The sequence below is a fragment of the Miscanthus floridulus genome, chromosome 10 (genome assembly GCF_019320115.1).
Source record: "Miscanthus floridulus cultivar M001 chromosome 10, ASM1932011v1, whole genome shotgun sequence".
NCBI classification, from domain to species: Eukaryota; Viridiplantae; Streptophyta; class Magnoliopsida; order Poales; family Poaceae; genus Miscanthus; species Miscanthus floridulus.
In genome coordinates this window covers 30,529,096-30,548,000 of record NC_089589.1, presented here as the reverse complement: position 1 = coordinate 30,548,000, position 18,905 = coordinate 30,529,096, and the positions used below count along the sequence as shown (strand labels likewise).

At 44.8% G+C, this 18,905-nt stretch overlaps 2 protein-coding genes and 1 pseudogene across 3 annotated transcripts; 1 reads left to right on the top strand and 2 right to left on the bottom strand.

Moving 5' to 3' along the window:
• The first annotated feature begins 1,177 nt into the window (after positions 1–1,177).
• On the top strand, positions 1,178–4,822 carry LOC136488343 (uncharacterized; annotated as a pseudogene).
• Positions 4,823–5,483: 661 nt separating this feature from the next.
• Positions 5,484–10,715, bottom strand: LOC136486446 (SWI/SNF complex subunit SWI3C homolog). 2 transcript variants are annotated; one of them, XM_066483338.1, is made up of 9 exons: positions 10,530–10,715; positions 9,877–10,437; positions 9,220–9,785; positions 8,172–8,526; positions 7,977–8,050; positions 7,216–7,307; positions 6,923–6,993; positions 6,674–6,816; positions 5,484–6,207 (listed from the first exon to the last, which is right to left on the bottom strand). In XM_066483338.1, exons 1-9 carry the CDS (start codon positions 10,555–10,557, stop codon positions 5,722–5,724), a joined length of 2,376 nt encoding a protein of 791 aa, XP_066339435.1. In that variant the 5' UTR covers positions 10,558–10,715; the 3' UTR covers positions 5,484–5,721. The 2 variants fall into 2 exon arrangements, with proteins under 2 accessions (XP_066339435.1, XP_066339436.1); XM_066483339.1 differs by having other exon boundaries at positions 7,977–8,041.
• A 2,593-nt stretch (positions 10,716–13,308) lies between these two features.
• On the bottom strand, positions 13,309–18,770 carry LOC136489936 (protein ACCELERATED CELL DEATH 6-like). The gene is made up of 3 exons (XM_066486447.1): positions 18,482–18,770; positions 14,886–15,395; positions 13,309–14,796 (listed from the first exon to the last, which is right to left on the bottom strand). The coding sequence occupies exons 1-3, from the start codon at positions 18,765–18,767 to the stop codon at positions 13,541–13,543; spliced, it is 2,052 nt and encodes a 683-aa protein (XP_066342544.1). The 5' UTR covers positions 18,768–18,770; the 3' UTR covers positions 13,309–13,540.
• Between the last annotated feature and the right edge of the window lie 135 nt (positions 18,771–18,905).

Sequence of the window (18,905 nt, the reverse complement as noted above, 5' to 3'; positions counted from 1 at the left end):
GGGGGGTGCGAGCTGTGCACTGGCACAGGGGTCTAATCCCAGGTATATACACACTATAAGCTATAGCTGGTATACTCTGGTCCAATAAAAAATCATATATGTGGCCCAAAAATACTGGAGCGTGTGTCGATTTCCCTTCCGCCGCGGCCGCTCTCTTCGTCGCTTCATAGCTACGTCTTTGCGTCCGGCGTCATTCTTGCGTGTTATCGTAAATGAAGGGCTCATCTTTCTTACCAAGCTCGAGGCCCATAAATTAACAGGACCGGACCTGCCAGCCTACGGGCTTAAAGAACAGCCTGCCAGCTGAAACCAAACTCAATCGGCAACGGTACTAGAGACTTGGCCCAGCGTAAGGCACCGCCGCCGGCACAACGTGCAGCTCGACCTGGAGACCACGCCCGTATGTACTATGCTTGGTATAAGGGTGGCCCACACATCAGCCTACGGAATTTTTTTTATGGTAATATAATCGCACGGACAATTGTATACTCATATCAGAGCTGTGCAACCCAACTTGACGCTCAAGCAACCCGCGGCACATAAAAACGGCCACGTGACCCCCCGTATTTTTCATTTCACCTGATGACTTTCAATTTCAACTTTCAACTTTCAAGCGCACACATGCCCTGTTTGATACTCTAGCACAGCTAGAGGTTAGAGTTAGTTTCTAGCTCAGGACTAGCCCTGAATTAACTCTAGCCTAAGAGATGTTTGGATACAAGGGTTAAAATGATAATAAATGTGCTTTCCAAATCATTGGTGCAGGTGAAAGTAGAGATAAAACAGTGGACCCCACCTCAAATAGCCCAAACTAGCCCAAATAATCACCTCTTTGGAGGATAGTTTTTTAGGGTGGGCTAGTTACAAATAACCCACTATAATCCTCCTGTTTGGCTACTTTAAAGCTAATTGAGCTCCAACTAATCCAAACTAACTCTAACCTATGGATCCAAACATGGCCACAGCCATCACCAATCAGCAGCCCCGCAGCAAGGCCACCACCTCGAGTCGTCCAGATGAGCCCACCTGTCGGAGCAGACCCAGACCCCGACACGTCCACACCACCCGATTCGCCGCCAGCCCGCCCCCGCTGCCCGCCGCACCAGCCGTCACCGCGGCGACGCAACCGCCCATCCCTACTAAAACCCCAGGCCCCAGCCATCGCCACCTCGCCGTCCGAGCCCACCACCCCAGCCGAGCCTTCATTATCCTCCTCCTCCTCGCCGTCCCTGACTCGCGGCGCCACCACCGCCACCGCCTCCGCATCCGCTTACGGCCTACAGTCCCCGTCCGCGACCGCGACCGCCCCAGGTGAGCCTCGTCGTGGACCCCACCCGACCTCACCCTCCCGTTGGGACCTCGCCGCCGCTGTGAACCGCTGTGGGCGGCGTGTGATTCTGGTTCCTCGTTGTCGTTGCGGTACCTGGATGGGTTAATTTCGTTCGTTATTATGATTTGATTTTGGGAGGGTGTCATCGCCGCAGTGGTGGGAACTGTCGGAGGCGATGCGGTGTTTAGGATTGGTTGGGATGATGATGAATTGCCGATGGTTATATATGTTGTTGTTCCAGCTGCTGTTGGTAGTTTGGTCACTGTTGTGGCTGTAGAAGCAACTGATCACAAGTTCTATGTTCTTACTGTCACATTGTAGCTCTGTCCCCGAATTGCCTCTTGTTTCTCTGTTGACAGGTAGAGCGATCTCTATACTGACTTTTCATCTTTTTTATTTTCAGGGCCCAGTGTTACTCAAACAGAGTCGAAGATGTCGCGCCGAGGACTGATGGAGCAGGACCTGAGCAAGCTCGACGTCACGCAGCTGCACCCTCTGTCGCCAGAGGTGATTTCACGCCAGGCGACGATCAACATCGGTAATGCATTGCTTATGCTGTTGTTTTTGTAGCGTCTTTTTTATAAGACGGTGTTTGTAGCGTTGTATTGGCATTAGTGTTGCGGTACCAGTATATGCCTATAAGGCGGGGCCCTGTTTGGATCTTCCTTGATTATAGTAATCTAGATTATGAATAGGATTATAATATTCTGGATTGTAGATTTATACCAATCTAGACTGCTTGGATCCCTGGATTGTTGTTGGTTAGAGTACACATGGCGAATAATGCCCTTGCGCGCCGTGAAGAGGATAAGATGGAGGAAATCCTAACCTTCTATACTGAAATTGGTTTGCCATGATTCTTGAAAGAAAAGGTGATGAGTGATGTTTTTCTAATTACTGCTGTCGTACAGAATAGGATGTTACATCTGCTCATTGGAATCTTACTTGGGCTGTGGAATCTGATATTTTTACTCAGACTTTTGGATAAGTCTTACTTTTCTTGCGTGAAGGAAAAAACTGCTGCTGTAATATCCTAGGTTTATGTGCATATTCTAAGTAAAATATCTCTTTGGAATGTGCAGGTACCATTGGGCATGTGGCCCATGGGAAGTCTACAGTTGTCAAAGCAATCTCAGGTGTACAGGTAATAACTAATATTGATACCATTGAGTCATCACATGCATGCCTGTTTGTTCCTTTTACATGTACAGTAATAATTTACATTTGATTCTGTATCTGGAGAGTGGAGATATATTTGTTTCATATTATGTCTGAGTTTATCGTTTCCTTCAGATTTGCAGACTGTTTGTTTCAAGAATGAACTGGAGCGCAATATCACTATAAAGCTTGGTTACGCTAATGCCAAAAATCTATAAATGTGAAGATAATAGGTGCCCACGACCAATGTGCTACAAGTAAGTCATAGAGATCTCTTTTATATTCATCACACTGTTTTTCCTTCATCTGTTGCAAATGATTTAGCTGCAGCTCGTAATTGTGGAGTGTCTTCAAGTATAGCGTTTTCATATTGTGTTATTGTTGCATTTCTAGTGTGATTGTGTGAATGCAGAGTTAGTTTAGGTTTAAAGATATAAGTAGTCTTAAATGTTCATGTTCTTGACAAGGAAGCACAAAAAATTTCACTCTTTCTAGTTGGTTTCTAACAATAACTTGCTAGCGTCGTGATAGTACCGGTAGCTCTTTTCTGAACCTTGCCCAAAATCAATCATGAAAAACTGTTATTTTGGTAAACGAATGAGAAATCAGAAATAAATACTATCAATTTCCTTGAGTGAAAAGTTAAAATTGTCGGTACTTCCCTTTGATGGAAATCTAAGAACCTGAGGTGGCCTTGTGATCTTGTGCAGATTTCTTTAATAATGTTGAATATGGCAGCTTTTCAGTACTATCTATGTATATCGCTTTGTGTACGTTGCTAAATGCATGTATTTGTCCTGAGTTTCAAATGTCAAGATATGGTGATCTGCTAGAAATATTGTCCCTTCGTCAGATGCTTGCATGTGTTGTGAGCCTCATAACTTACCCCTTGGGGCTGCCACATTATATATAGTTACTGCATATGTTATCATGTTGATACTTTTCATCTAACCATTTTGTTTTTTATATATACAGGGCTTATGGCAGTGGCAAAGAAGATAGCCCTCTCTGTGACGTGCCAGGTTTTGAAAACTGTAGGATGAAGCTCCTGAGACATGTTTCATTTGTCGATTGCCTGGTATGATGAAACCTTTCTCATATCAGTTCTGTTTCACATGTCTACTTAGGGTTCAGATTCACAGATTCAGATCAGTTGCTATGGTAGATGTCTGTATCTTTTGCACAAAATTTTGGATTCTGTTTGCCTCCATCGATGTTAATTCCTTCATGCTGCAACAACATTAAGCGATGTAATATACTAGATGAATCATTGTTCCCTCAGACTGACATGTTAATTATCAGTATACTTTTTTTCTGTAAGAAGTAATAAAAAAGTTCATTCTCATTAAGCATGATTGTTATTCGCTCGTTTGATGTGAACAAACCTGGTTCAGAGGTTAATGATATCAAGGGTGGAGTAGCAGGTGGCAGTATCCTCAAGGTATGTAATAATTCTTGATATCTGAACATACAGTAATCGATATTTGTGCATGCAGTATTTTCGTTCTGTGGAAGTACATGATGACTGAGTTCCTTTGTGAAGGGAGTCCTGAGGGTGAACCAGAAAATCGAAGTGCACCCAGGCATTGTGATGAAGGAAGAAAGTGGCAGAATTAAGTGCACACCCATCTACACCAGGATCGTGTCCCTGTATGCTGAGCAGAATGAGCTCCAGTTTGCCGTTCCTGGGGGCCTAATTGGAGTTGGAACTACCATGGACCCGACACTGACTCGTGCTGATCGGCTGGTCGGTCAGGTCCTTGGTGAAGTTGGATCGCTGCCTGATGTTTACATTGAGTTAGAGGCCAGTGATGTCATATCTTTGGGACCGCCCAGTGTAAACAGAATGTACCATATCTGATACTTTTGTTTGCAGGTGAACTTCTTCCTCCTCCGGAGGCTGCTGGGCGTGAGGACAAGTGGAACCGAAAGGGCAAGCAGGGTCTCAAAGCTCGCCAAGGGTGAGATCCTGATGCTTAACATTGGGTCGATGTCTACAGGAGCAAAAGTTGTCGCTGTCAAGAATGATCTTGCTAAGCTAGCGCTCACCGCTCCAGTATGCACCAACAAGCTCGAGAAGCTGGCCCTCAGCCGGCGCATTGAGAAGCATTGGCGTCTCATTGGCTGGGGCACGATCCAGGCTGGCATTACACTCGACGTCCCACCCTGCCCGCTCTAAATCTATACTAAATACACCACACGTTTGACGATTAATTGACGCAAAAATAGAGTTTGGAGATGTGGCAAGGTATAGAGTTGTTGGGAACGATTTTTGTGAGGTGGAGGAGAAAACCTGAAACCAAATAATAATAATTGTTTTTGTTTGCAAATCTGTTTCCCTGCTATCTTATTGATGAGCTGATGTGAGTTTTCACCCAGTTGGTTTAATGATAAGCTTGAATTTAAATCGTGTACTTTTCATGGTAAGTTGCTAATGCTGTGCAGGTTGACATGAATTATTAGTTCATCTGTACAGTGATAGTTTAGTTGCTGATGCTGTGCAGTTTTTTTTTAACAGATGTTGTGCAGGTTGACATGAATTATTAGTCCATCTGTACAGTGATAGTTGATGCTTCTGCGTCATTTTCTCGTTTTACATAATTCAACTTATCCTTAGGCCTAATTTGGAAGCAAGGGGAGCCCATTTCAGGGAGGGAAAACCTCCCATAGATAACTAAATATCTTATTCAAATAACATCCCCATGGTTTTCTCACCCTGAAAAAAGTCGGGGTTTCTAAGAGTATTTGAGTTTCCAAATTAGGCCCTAATGGACATGAATACATACTCAATGTTGGCAAATATTACAGTGAACCTTTTAAAGTTCTGATTAACAGTATATTAAATATTTTAGTTTGGAAAAATGAGGACCATTTGTAGTTTTTTTTTCTGAAAAAAAACCTTAATAAAACCATAAACTTATTGAATTATTATATACATATATTCAATGAAATAAGTACTCAGGGATACATAGGAAATCATATCATGTTCAAAATATAAATTTATTTTGACTGGAGCAAGTATTTTGCATCTCCCCTACACTGGGAAGGAGAGGTGACCGGGTAACGAAGGTACACAAGGGCGCAGCAATATGGGGACAATATATGACCTAATAAAAAACTTATATGACAAACACATACATCACATAAATGAATTACAGTGATGTGTTTATAAATGATATAATGCTACATCTGACAAATCTAAGCTGAGTAAAAAATTCTTATGAACAATTCCCCTATCCTGCACTAGAATTGTTTCCAGAAGACGATCTCAGCAACTGATGGTGGTTAGGAGCGATCGAATTGGGCATGCCAGAGTTGAACATGATTTTTGATGCCTGTGGCGATGGTTGAGTCTGGATGGCCGAGGGTGGTAGGCGAGGGCCGAACGAGAGCATCTGCGGTCGCTGGTGTAGGAACAGCATCTGAGGCATCTGAGGATGCCCATGCCCCTGCATGTTGTTGGCATATGTGGCTGGCATGCTGGTCTGTAGCATGGAGCCTGGCACACCGACTGGTCTGGGGCTCATGCCTGCTGGATTTGATGGCATGGTGCTACTGCCCCCTGGTAGACCGCTTCCGGTGGGAGCTAATAGGGCTGACCTCATCCTGACTCGTTCAGCTGAAATCCTCTGTCTAACCCTTTCTACTTGCTCACATTCCTTCAAGAGCAAGGTCTCAACTTCCGCAAACTGCTTCAGCTTCAACTCCAATCTCTTTAACTGCAAATTGAGTGTTGCAATATCAATAAGCCATCCTCAGCAAACAACATACTAGAGTAAGTGTGAATAAGGGTCTATCAAAACAACTACCATGCTGGTACCAGAAAATTTAACCCTACTCTGACTTGGATCCAGCAAAAAAGCTCATTCATACTATATACTATCAGGCTAGGCTAGGAAACAAAACTTAGTTCTAGGAGTGCCAGACTGCTTTTCTAATTTAATTAAACAGGCAACTCAGATATCAAGGGACCCGAAAGTCTTAGCCGACTTCTAGAACCTAATACCAGTTTTCATCTAACGATAAGTCAGATGTGAAGGGACTCAAACAAGTCCAGCGCCAAGCATGCAACAACAAATGGTCCAGTTCAGTAGAAATCTACCACACCTAAATCAACGGCTTGACTCAGTCACAACAAATGGAGACAGCTGTGCATGCAAATCAGATGGCGAAACACATACTAACCTGATGATTTATTACAGTAGCAGCTAGTCTTTGAACTTCACGTTCCTCTTGATCGGCAAAGAGCTTAGACTTCATTGCTGCTGCTGACAGACCAAACATGGCAGCATGTTTCACATTTTCTGGAGAAATGGATGGTGAAGCACCTGTTTGGAAAATTAATGATTCTTTTAACATTCATGTCTAGAGTGAACTAATCAGGATTTTGCTAGCAACATTGACTGTAGCAGGTATTAAATACAAAGCAGATACCATTGTGGTTCCGAAAATTTGGATTTGTACCATTGCCCATACCATCAGCATGCATGCCTTCTGAACTCACCCTTCAATGCGTAGCAAAGATAAGTCATACTTAGCTCTAACATGATAATGCAAAAAGGAACTAGAAACAAATGAAAGGTCTGGATAGTAGACTTGCCGGGGGAATTTCTGCCTCACGAATGAGGAAATGTTGAATATTTGAACTTTGAAGTAATAAAGCATTTACTAATGTATCTGAACTAAAGCATTCAGTAATAATAAAGTAAAGAATAAAGATGGCTAACTTGGAATCATCATCTCTAGTCAAAAAAGATAATGCTGCATGTGCGCATGCTGCTGCAACTCTTGGTCCAATTGAAGAGGCCAAAAATGCAACCTATAATATTTATAAAGCGTTAGACTGCATACATGCATACATACAGAACGAACAGAAGCCCGACTTTTCATTGTTATGTTATGAAGCAGTGAAGTGCATAGCGCATAGCCCTATGCCCCTACGTATGCAGTCTTACAATATGAAATCATTGTTATGTCATGAAGCAGTGAAGCGCATAGCATATAGCCTCTTTCAGGTTTAGCCTTAAGATGGTAAGGGAATTCCTGGGGAACTAGTTTAGGGAAAGGATGGTGGCTAGAATAATGATTTCATATTCAAACTCAACCTAGAGGACACAGGAACATAAAAAAAATCAGGACATGCTGACGTCTGGTCTTACAGGAAGCCAAAAATGTAACCTACACTACCGTTCTAAATTGAAAGAGCATCTACTCCAAGTAGCAATTTTGGCTTTTATTTCCAAAATTTTTCTGTTGATAAAACTTTAAACAAAAAAATGCTTAGTGAAACTTAAATATAAATGCAAATATAGATGTCATGTCAAAAGAGAATGTCAGGCAACCATTGGTGCTGCTGACTACCAGAATAGCAAATTATACTTCTATTACGTCACCTAAGCTTGAATGGCAAATCCACTTTTCTCAGTTCAATAAATGGTGCACTGGTTCTCCAAACAAGAAAAAAAAGAAGAAGGGCGGAGCTACTCACCAGTGACATGACCGGATTAGAAGAATTAATGAATGGAAGCTGATTTCCTTGTTGAATACTTTGAACTGGAGCTCCTAAGAACACACTCATCAATATTAAGCCATAACTTAAAACAGGAGCAAATTACCAAAAGCTAAACAGTAAATGGACAAAAAATGAATTCAGCTGATAGGGAAACTTAGTAATGTAAAACACCTGAAGTGCTGCCATTGGAATCTGAATGTTGATAACCATTGCTTTGTGGTCGAAATGGAATGGGTGCATTAGGTATCTCAACATTCTCTAACAAACCATCTTCCACTGGCAACCAAATAAAATGGTAAATACATTGTGCCTTTGATTTTGTTCCAACATGACCTGCAATGTCATCCCAGTTGTCATTGTACTTCTCAATGCCTTCCAACAGCAACAATGTTTCTTCATCAGTCCATTTATCACTATCATTTTCTGATCCATCATTATCCCCATCGACTCTCTGGAAATCTAAGCTAGAATGCCCAGTAATATATCTCGCATCATGGAAGCAATCAGAACATAGAAAAATATCTGCCTGCTCAACCAGTTAAAACACACTTGTTATTGCTAACGTTTGCCGCACAAAATAAAAACAGAGGAATCACAATAATACATTCAAATGGGTACAAACCCAATGGAGTTCAAAGAGTTATACTGCACAGCAAAAGCAGATAGTCTCGCATCAAAATTGGACACTTAATAATATTTGTAACTAAGGGTCTGTTTGCTTTATAGGGCCCTGAAGCCATGCCATAATTTTTGGAGGCACCAACCAAACAGCCCCTAAATGTTCTTTTCCCAAGTACAGTAGTCAATCAAGTAGGTAGTAGAAACATCAAATTGTTAATACACGTTTTCAGCATGTGCTTCGTATCCAAGGTTTGACAAAAAATGTGAGTAAAATAATAATAAGTAGGCAAAAACCCCAAACAAGAAATAATTAGGGTTTAATTTCAACAACAAATCTTAGTCTACCACAGTCAACCAAAACTTAAGCAATAACATGCTAAATTGTGAAGCAAGATTACCTTAGCAGCTTACTGTAATGTAGAATCAAAACCTTGGAGGAAGGTCCTATTTTTTAGCAGGAGTGAAATGAAAGTGCAACTTCCAAAATACAGATACAGATTCTCTACACAGAAGTGCAACTTCCAAAATACAGATACTGATTCTCTACACAAAACATTTAACATAAAACATGTAAAATGGATGTTACAAAGAAGCGCACCTCCTTTTGTGACCGGTAATGTAAACTTGGCAAAGGCTGTAAGCAATAACTGCAAGAGCTCTCAGACAAACGCTCCCTGATCTTTGCATCCAAGTCTGCAAATGCAGCATCAAAATCCACAGCCTCCGAGTTCGATGAAGACGGGGCCATCGAAGAAATGTCCTCCGCTGGGAGGCTACATTTTGGCCGGTCAAACAAAATTAGACCATCGATTGATTTCAACGGCGCTGTAAGCAGCTGCAGTTCCCCTGTAGGTTCCTCTCTTAGAAGCGAAGTTGCCATCCTCAGGCCACGGTGCACAGACCCAGCCGCAAGGTAATTGATGATGCCCCAAGTGTCCAAGAACCTAACAATCCTACTCAGATCATACAGTTCAGCTGTGCTCCCAACAAGCCCCTGGCACTCAGCAAAAGCAAGCCTCTTGCTTGGGTTCTCTAAGTATTTAGCAATGACTCTATTCCTTAACATGACATACTTCTCCGGAGTGTGCCCTGGAGACTTGCCTGTAAAGAAGTGTGGCACTACCTGCCTTTCCAGCCTATGAACTGTCCCCGGGGAGAACCAATCTACAAATTACAAACCAAAATACATAGGTTACTTAAATTAGCGCACTTTTCCAGCACAGCTCAGCGATCCGTGTTTACGCAGAGAGCAGACCTGAGTGCTTGGGCACGACATGGAGGCGACCCTGGAACTGCTTGGGCACTCCATGCCCCTCCATGAGGGGAGGCGGCGTGCACACATACAAGGACGGCTTGTCGGGGTCTGTCGCAAGGGATGGGTGGTCCGGAAGCACCCCGGACAGCACCTGCAGCTGCCCGTGCGAGATGTTCTCTAGCGCCGGCGGTGCCACGGCCAGGACATCGCCGGAACAAGCGGATCGCTCGGCCTCGAGCAGCGCGAGGACGGACGGATGCGGCCGGTTGACCACGCGGCGCTTGGCGGCGGGGAACGCAGAGATGGGCTCGGCCGAGGGCAGCACCTCCGCCTCGCGGAGGCCGAGCGCGGCGGGGTCCTCGGACGCCGCGGGGGCCTCGTCGTCGTCGCCGGCTGCCCCGTCCCTGTCCCCCGCCGCGCCGTGGACGGCGGCGGCGTCCTCGTCGGCGGAGTCGGAGTCGGAGGAGTGGTCGGCGGCCGCCGCCGCGGCGGCCGAGGTGGAGGGCTTGGATGGGGACGCGCCGGGGTTGTGCTTCCGCTTGCGCCATTTGAGGCGCGAATCTGGGAGAGTTAGGGTTATCGAGGCGGAGGCGAGCGTTAGGTCCGGCGGTAGAGAGTTTAAAGGGTTTCGAGAGGGGGATGGACGCACGGACCTGAGGTCGACGGGGCCTTACGAGGCATCGTCGGCGGCGGCGACGACGGCGGAGACGCGGGCGTGGTCGGAACGAGTCGACGGGGATGGAGGAGGGCAAGCACGTGCGAGGGAGGCTGCTCTGCTCCCAGCGACGGCTGGACATGGACCGGGCATCGCGCTGACGAAACACTCGTAAGTCGCTAGCTCGTTTGTCAGTAGCTCGGCTCAAGCTCGACTCATTTGAATTTTTAATTAACTAGCCACCTCAGTGCCAGCTCGGTTAATTAACGAGTCAGCTCATGAATCATTCGCGAGTCAAAACCAGCCAAGATAATTTACATTACAAGACAACAACTGTAATTGGCGCATATATCCCTCAGTCGAGTCCAATATAACTTTAAACAGTCCATATATCCCTCTGCTTATAGCCCAACACGATTAAACACTAAAACCCTAAACCAATAGATCCTATGGCCCCATCCAGTCACCCCACCGGCCTACTCCACGACATTATGTTCACGCGAGATGAGTCCAAAATTTATATGTATTTCGTTTATTCCATTTTAAATATGCACGTGATGTGTTTGTTGCTAACTTGTAGTTATAATCTCTATATACTATATTTTTGAGCTTTGGCTCACGAGCCAACGAGCTAGCTCGAGCTCGCTAATGAGCCGAACCGAGCTATTCTTCTGGTTCGTTTGTATAATAAGCCGTAATGAGCTGAGCTAAATGTTCCACTTCGCGGCCCAGTGGGCTTGATTGGCTAGAAATGGCCCATGTTCGCACGTGGGAGAAAACTGAAGTTGGCCCAAGTCCGGTATGCCAAACCTGTCCAAACTTCTCTTCAAAAAAAAAAAAAAAACTGTCCAAACAACCTTGCACGGTCATATGCTCCTGGTGTGTATGTAGGCCTACGACAACGACGAATGAGGAAGTAGTTGTACCCATCCAAGGCTAAATCGCAGACGTCGGTTCAGAAGTTTGAGAAGCCGCATGTCGACCGCCACTGATGATCCAATGAGTCTTCACATGTCATCACTATGATGTCCCATGAAGAACTACTAGGAAGTTAAACCACATGATGCATGTTATCAAATATACAACTAGAGCTTAAATTTTATTTTTTTGGAAATTTACTGTCCATGTCTCGATGGTTAAGCAAGAAATTGCTAGTGAGGGAACATTTTTTTTGCAGTTTGCACGGTGGGTTGCACGGTAATCCATGTTGCACTATATATGGGTTTGTCTTGGTTTGCATCCTCCATTTTATATTTGGCCCAACTTCACATTTTATGAGACTATGTAAGATTCAGACAATTGTAAGTAAGGGAAAAAAGGTAGAGCATAATTTTAGGAACAATAGGAAACTCGTTTCATTTTTCTCTAAGTATTCTTAAATGCATGTTTATTAAAAAAAATTGGATTTTCTTTGAAAACCTATTTCTACAATGTTTATAATGTTGGTGATTTTAGGTCACCGGAATGCTAGAGCTTGCCCCGAGGTCTGCACCTCCTCTAAGGCGTGGTCTTATCAGTGCTTGGCATGGTTTGACCGCTAGCCCTGTGCAGAACGGGGTTTCTTTGTATGCGAGAACGTTTACTCTCCGGTGATGCACTGGAGTGTCGCTCCAGACAAGGATGTTTTGCACGTGTCTGAGGCTTATGAGCACCAGAATTCTCCAATGGTACACCAGACTTTTGTGAGAATCTTTTAGCTACCCGTTTTCTTACCTTTGGGAGATGGCCAGTCGGACCGCCTTGGGGCCGGTTGGACCACCAGGTTTGAATCTCGTGGGAAGAAGAGGGATAACCACTAGTTTTGGTACTCTCTATATATAGAGGAGTGGTCGGCTGTGGAGCTTCTCTTATCCACTTGGAAAAGTTGTATAGTTGGTGAGAGCTCTATTTCTACTCCTCCACAAGAGTGCAACATTTGGACAGTGGAGAGATCGATTGAGTGGCATTAGGTAGTTGATTTGCAAGCGGGTTTGCTTGTCACTCTTGGAGCTTGCTGACTCCTAGACGACTTAGAGTTTGTGGCTCTATGGAAGCACCGTGTGGTGATTGTGCAGTTGCTTCGAAAATTGCTTTTGAAAGTGCATCCAAGTCCCCTAGTGGGTTTTGGTGGTTAGATGACAAAACAATTAAAGAACTAATTAGTTTGGTGAGTGCTTGAATAGGTTCCATTGCTAATGAGCATATCCAACTCAAGTCATGTACTACATGAAGAAGAAGCAAGCATGATTGATAAGGCAAAGAGAGAAAGAGAAGAATATAGTTTGATCTCAATAGTGGCTTTGCTTTGCATGGACAAGAAGAGATTGATAAGTTAATTGGTATTGATCAAGTATCGAAGAATGAGTCAAGAATGCATGAGTGAAGAAATTTCAAGATATATAATGGATATAAGATGATCTCAATATTGCTTTGATTGTATGGACAAAGACTTATAAAATCACTATGCATTAGTACTGATCAAGTTGGAAGAAGGAAACTATCAAGAGAGAAATGCTATTTATATGCAAATCCAACTTTATTCCTTGCTAATGTCAAATGCATACTCCTTTGTTTTTTATATATATGACTAAGTCATGCGGAGTACATTTGCCAAATGTATACGTCTCTCCTCTGTTAATGATTAACATATGTGGTTGCCTAATTCTACTGTCTTTGTTAATGGTTTTCATATTTGAAATCTTTTGTTCCCACCATTATGTTTGAATCTTGTTTTCGCGATTGTAAGCTTTTTAGAAACTAAATATGAGATACTTAGAACCACCAATGTTGGCCAACGGAATGCATATACAATATATAGATTACATGTCATCGTCATTGGAGCATGAACATTTTACAAACTAAACAAAGCTACTGACAAGATTTATGTGTCTCACCAACATTACAAAGCCATATGTAGTTCATGTGTCTAAAAAGGTCCAGCTTATCTCTTCATCTATTTTTGCTTTTCTTTGGATCAAATAAGAATACATCAAGTTCAATAATTTGATGAGCCAGATGGCATTTTTCCCTCTAATAATAAAGAGCAGACGGTGATGGAGCAATTGAGGTGTCCTTGGATCCCCGGTATAATGAAAAGATGACTTCAAAACCTATAGAAACTAGGAAACTTGTAGCTGTAAAAAGTTGTAAATTGAGTACGGTAGCTTTGGCGAACGGATACTGTCGTTTGACGTCGACATGCTTTCTTCCTTTCCAGTGAAACCTCCAAATCGTGCGCAACCTCGTCGCAGGCCCCAGCCACTGCGCGATCCATTCTTGCAAGACAAGGATGCACGTGTATACACCCACGAACCCGTAACTGAGTGCCCTCGTGGTCGCCACGGAGAGCAGAGCCGCCTGGAAGGCCAGCATCATGCAGACGAGCGACACCCACAAGAACTGCAGCGCCGCCGCGAAGCTCTTCCACGAGCCGGCAGAGCGCGATGCCTTCCCATAGACGAGCAGAATCACCGCCACGATGGACGTTACCACGGCCCCGGTGTTCAAGAGCAGGAAGCTCTTGAAGACAGTATCGTCCTTGAGGTTCGCCTTGCCGTCGTCGCCGTACCCACCGGGCAAGTTGAATCCGGCGGCGAACGCGGCGGCGACGATGAGGCCGGCCACCACCGCGAGGCTGTCCGACGTGTTCTGTATCCCCTTCCGCACCATGTCGCGGCCAACCCACTGCTCCAGTTGGTCCTGCCTCTGCGGCCGGAGCTGTGCCCCGTAAGCGACTAGCGTGACCACCAGGCTTACCATTTTGAAGAAACTGGTGGTTGATCCGGCGGCGAGATCAAACGCTGTGTGACCATCGTTGTTCGGAACATTGGCCCGCACCTTGCCGTTGTGTAGCAGATTCTCCACGATGCCGGTCGATCCCGCTGCCACCGCGAGGTGGAGAGGCGTGTTCTCCTCCCTATCCTGCGCGTCCAGGAGGCCGCGCAGCATGGGATCCTTGGTGGCGAGCGACACCACCGAGGAGCGCTTCTCCCGGGCCGCGGCGTGGACGAAGGTCCCACCATTGCCGTCACGGAGCTCGGCGGCGTCGGGGCAGCTCCGTAGCATGTTCGTCACGACGCGGTGGTGTCCCATCCGCGCCGCGACGTGGAGAGCCGACAGGCCGCTCGAGTCCTTCTTGTACACCGTTCCTGGCGGCCCGGCGCGCAGGATTGCACGCACGATGCTGCGATCGCCGTCCGACGACGCGAAATGGAGCGGGCTGCTGCCACTGCAGTCGACTTGGTCGGCCAGAGCTGGCCTCCATTCCAGTAGCAGGTGAACCATTTCTGCAGGCAACGCAAATGATCAACACATTAGTTCACTGCATTATTTTTTTCTTCCAGTAATACCATTAAGAATCCAACAAGCAACTAACCTGAGCTCTGGAAAACGGCAGCGTGCAGAGCATTCTGTGCGCTTGGCCCCATCGATGACGCGTCCTTGCACTTGGTAATAATCGCTCTGACTGCTGACACCGAGCCGCTAATTACAGCCAAGTACAACGGCGACACGCCGGCCTTATTCAGCTCGGCCGCCGGTTGTGCCGCCGCCGAGACCAGCACCTCCACCGCCGCGCCGTGCCCGTGCCTCGCCGCCAGGTGCAGGGCCGTGTCGCCTGCCTCGTTCTTGCATCCCAGAGTGTTCTCGCCCCGGTCCCTGGCCAGCTCGACGAGGACCGCGACTGCCCTGGCGTGCCCAGCCCTCGCCGCGCAATGCATCGGCGTGTCCAGCGCCGAGTTCTGGCGAGAGAGGAGGCCCTGGTCCCTGAACCTGAGGCAGAGCTCCCGGATCAGCTCATGGTGCCCTTGCTCCGCAGCCACGTGTAGAGCGGTGTTCCTCTCCGCAGTCAACTCAAGTATGTCGCACTGACCGTGCATAACAACGCCTGAATTGGGTATTCAGGAAATTAGTACAATAACCGAATTCTTGTGTCAAATGACGAGTTCAATTGGAGCCAAATTCATCGGATAGGTTAAGGACCGGGGTTTTCGAGAGAGGAGCCTTCAAATCAGACTCCCTACTTTTTGATTTTAGGGCCTTCTACTTTCAGATAGGAGCTCTCAAATCTATTCTAATTGACACGGGCACATGTGCTCGGTCATTCTCTGTTCTTCCCTCCTAAGCTACACCACTGTGTGTGGGGGAGGAGAATAATGAGGGGGATGGATCCGACAATGTCTCTACACATAGAAAGGGTGTCGCTAGGGAGTAGGCTGGGGAGAGGCACGTCGCTAGCGGAACCGAAGGGGAGGACGACAACAGGAGAGTGGGAGGAGTAGTCACTGGGGTAGGCCACACAGAGCGTTGGGTGGGTGGGAGGAACGTAAGAAACAGCGCACCCGGCAAGAGGAGTGTTAGGAAGTGTAGGAGTGCTCGAGCGAGCTTAGTTTCAGATAGGTCGGGGAGATAAATGACTGAAACTAAAAAAATATGGGCCTCATCTAGATTCCAAAAAAATGAGGTCCGATCCCGTGGGTACAATTTAAGAGCCTTTTATTTTTATGGAGTCTAAGTAGGAGCCCTGCTCAACCCGTGTTTTTGACCTGGGCTTTCAAAATATGGTTTAGGAGCCTGTTTGAGGAGCTGCTAGAGTTACTCTTATTTGCTATTTCACTACCAGCTCATCAAACAACTATCGTATCGCAGAAGCTTGCCGGTGCCTTAGTATTCAGCTCTGTCTAACCTGTCTCATCTTTCACCCTTATTTGCTCCTAAGCCACCTACCGCACAACTACGTGCTTTTTATTTTTGTGAGAATTATACAATTCTTTCCTTTAGTGCGTTATAGCTACATGATGATTATCATGGTAGCTCCAAAATGAGTCTCCAAAAGTAATATTAAGATTAATAATAACAGTCATTTTGCCTTGGTGCTTTTATTTTTTTTGGAAAACTTAAAATAAATAAAAAGGTTAAGATATAGAAAGATTTGAAATTTGCACAGTAGGTTGATGCAATTTATTTGTTCTCACCTAAAATTATAGATTTCTTTTATTTTAAAGAAAGGTGGCGTGTCCCGTATTTTTGTGGTAGTTGTGTCGCCGTGAAATCAGTTGTTGTAAGTACAAGTGTTCCGATAGAAGGCATCATGACGGGGACATGCTTGGAAGTCTCTTTGACGTTGCTTTCCCATAAGAAGCCATCTACATTTGATTTGAATATTGACCGTTCAAACAGTCAACAAAGGCTCCGTTTTGCTGGTCTGAATTTTGGCTGAAGCTAGCTGAAAAATATTGTTTCGGCTGAATTGTTGTGAAAGAAAAACACTGTTTCAACTAAAAACAAACCAAACAAGTCGAATATGAGGTAAATCGAACGGGACCAAAGTCGCCACACGGGTATTGTTGACCAAAAGGCCCGCGGGCTGATGGTCCGGCCATGGCACATGATTCTGGCTCGGCCTAGGTATGGCACGGTCTGGGTTAGTATTTCTTGCCTAGCATCGAGTCGTGCAGTGCCGGCCTGACCCCCATCGAGTCGTGCCCTCCGTGGGCCCGTACTATGTCAGGCCGAGCGGCGCATTTAATTTGGTCATTTATACATGGGTGTCGTACCATGCACTGCATGCAGTACTTACGGACACATAAGTTTTTTTACTCTTTCTTCATCACATTAATTTTTAGACGCTTGCATGGAGCGTTAAATGTAGGTAAAAAAAATAACTAATTGCACAGTTTAGTTGGAAATCACGAGATGAATCTTTTGAGCTTAGTTGGTCCACGATTGGACAATATTTACTAAATAAGACGAAAGTGCTACTATTCATCGGGTTGAAATTTTCTTCAATCTAAACAAGGCCCAGAAAAATCTGCTTGGACCAAACAACACTCAAGCATCCAGTTTTGGATGTCTGGGCCAGTATTTCTTGCCTAGGCCTCGTTTAGATGCTGAAAAAATTTCACCCCGATGAATAGTACTACTTTCGTCTTATTTGACAAATATTGTCCAATCGTGGACCAACTAGGCTTAAAAGATTCATCTCGTGATTTCCAACTAAACTGTGTAATTAGTTATTTTTTTACCTACATTTAATACTACATGCAAGCGGCTAAAAATTGATGTGATGGAGAGAGAGTGAAAAAACTTGGAATTTTGGTGACATCTAAACAAGGCGCTAGCGAGGCAATGCCTGTCACATTTCCATACAAACAAGCGCCTTGTTTGTTTGGGCTTGTTTGACTGATAAGCCATGACTAAAAATACTATTGGCTAATTTGGTGTGAGAGAAAAATATTATTCATTGGCTAAAAAAATACGGCTTATAAACCAAACAGGCCCAAACGAACAGAGCGAAGCCCAGACGAACAGAGCGAAGCCCAGATTCTATTGATTGTGCATAGTTGAATAGTCAACGATGTGACAATAATGTCCTCCAAACAACTTCTCCAAATTTTGGCTATGGAGAACTACTCCATGCTCGTTTTGCTGAAATTTGACTTATGCTGATGCTTATGTTAATTTGTTAGTAATATTTTGTTAGTACATTAAAAAGCCAAAAATGTCTTATAATTTGTAATGATAGGAGTAATATTTAGCTGCTAAAAATTAGTAAGATTTTGTTTGAATTCTCTCAGCTAATATGTCAGGCTAGTGCGACTCCAATGTAAACGGATGTGTGAGCACTAGTGGCTTCAGAACACCCAAATCTTAATTTGTTACATTTCCTTCTATGCCAACCTACCATTCATTAATGTATTATTCCCTTTGTTATGAAATATTAGGGATTCAACGTTCAAAATTTGTACCAAATATAAGGTATTCTAGGTCTCAATCATCCTCCCCTCTATCCTTTGTCTTTTTACCAAAAAAAAAAAAAAAATTGAGTCTTTTAAACTTAACATCACCTAAAATAACCAGCTAGTTATTATTGGCCAGGACTCAAATTCAAATATTAATTCTTGGAGCCAAATGAAGAATTTGGAAGCAGAAAGAAAAGAAAAAAAAAAGGTTTTGGTCTGTTTCGTTAGTTACCCGTGGCTTGACAGTCTATCGCAGCGGCGTGTTGTTGCAGAAGCAGCGCCGTGACCTCGGCCATCCTCCCTTTGTAGACGGCGAGATAGAGAGAAGGGCACATGTTGCCGACGACCATGCGCTCATGGTCACATTGCGGCGGCTGCTGCATCGGCGGCGGCGTTGCCTTTGCAGGCGAGCCGGCAGGCGAAGCACCGGCGGCAAGCTGGATGGACTGGTGCTCAGGATCCATCCGGCCTGTGAAAGCGGTTTGCAGCTCGCTGCGCCAGGCGAGAGTGGAAAGCATAAATATATAATAGCGTAATTAAAGTGACATTTTGAGATGGAGCATTATATGTGCATATATAAATCTCAATAGGAACCAATAAACAACCTTAAAAGAAAGTGAAGGAACATTGTATATATATATAGCTTTCATGGTGAC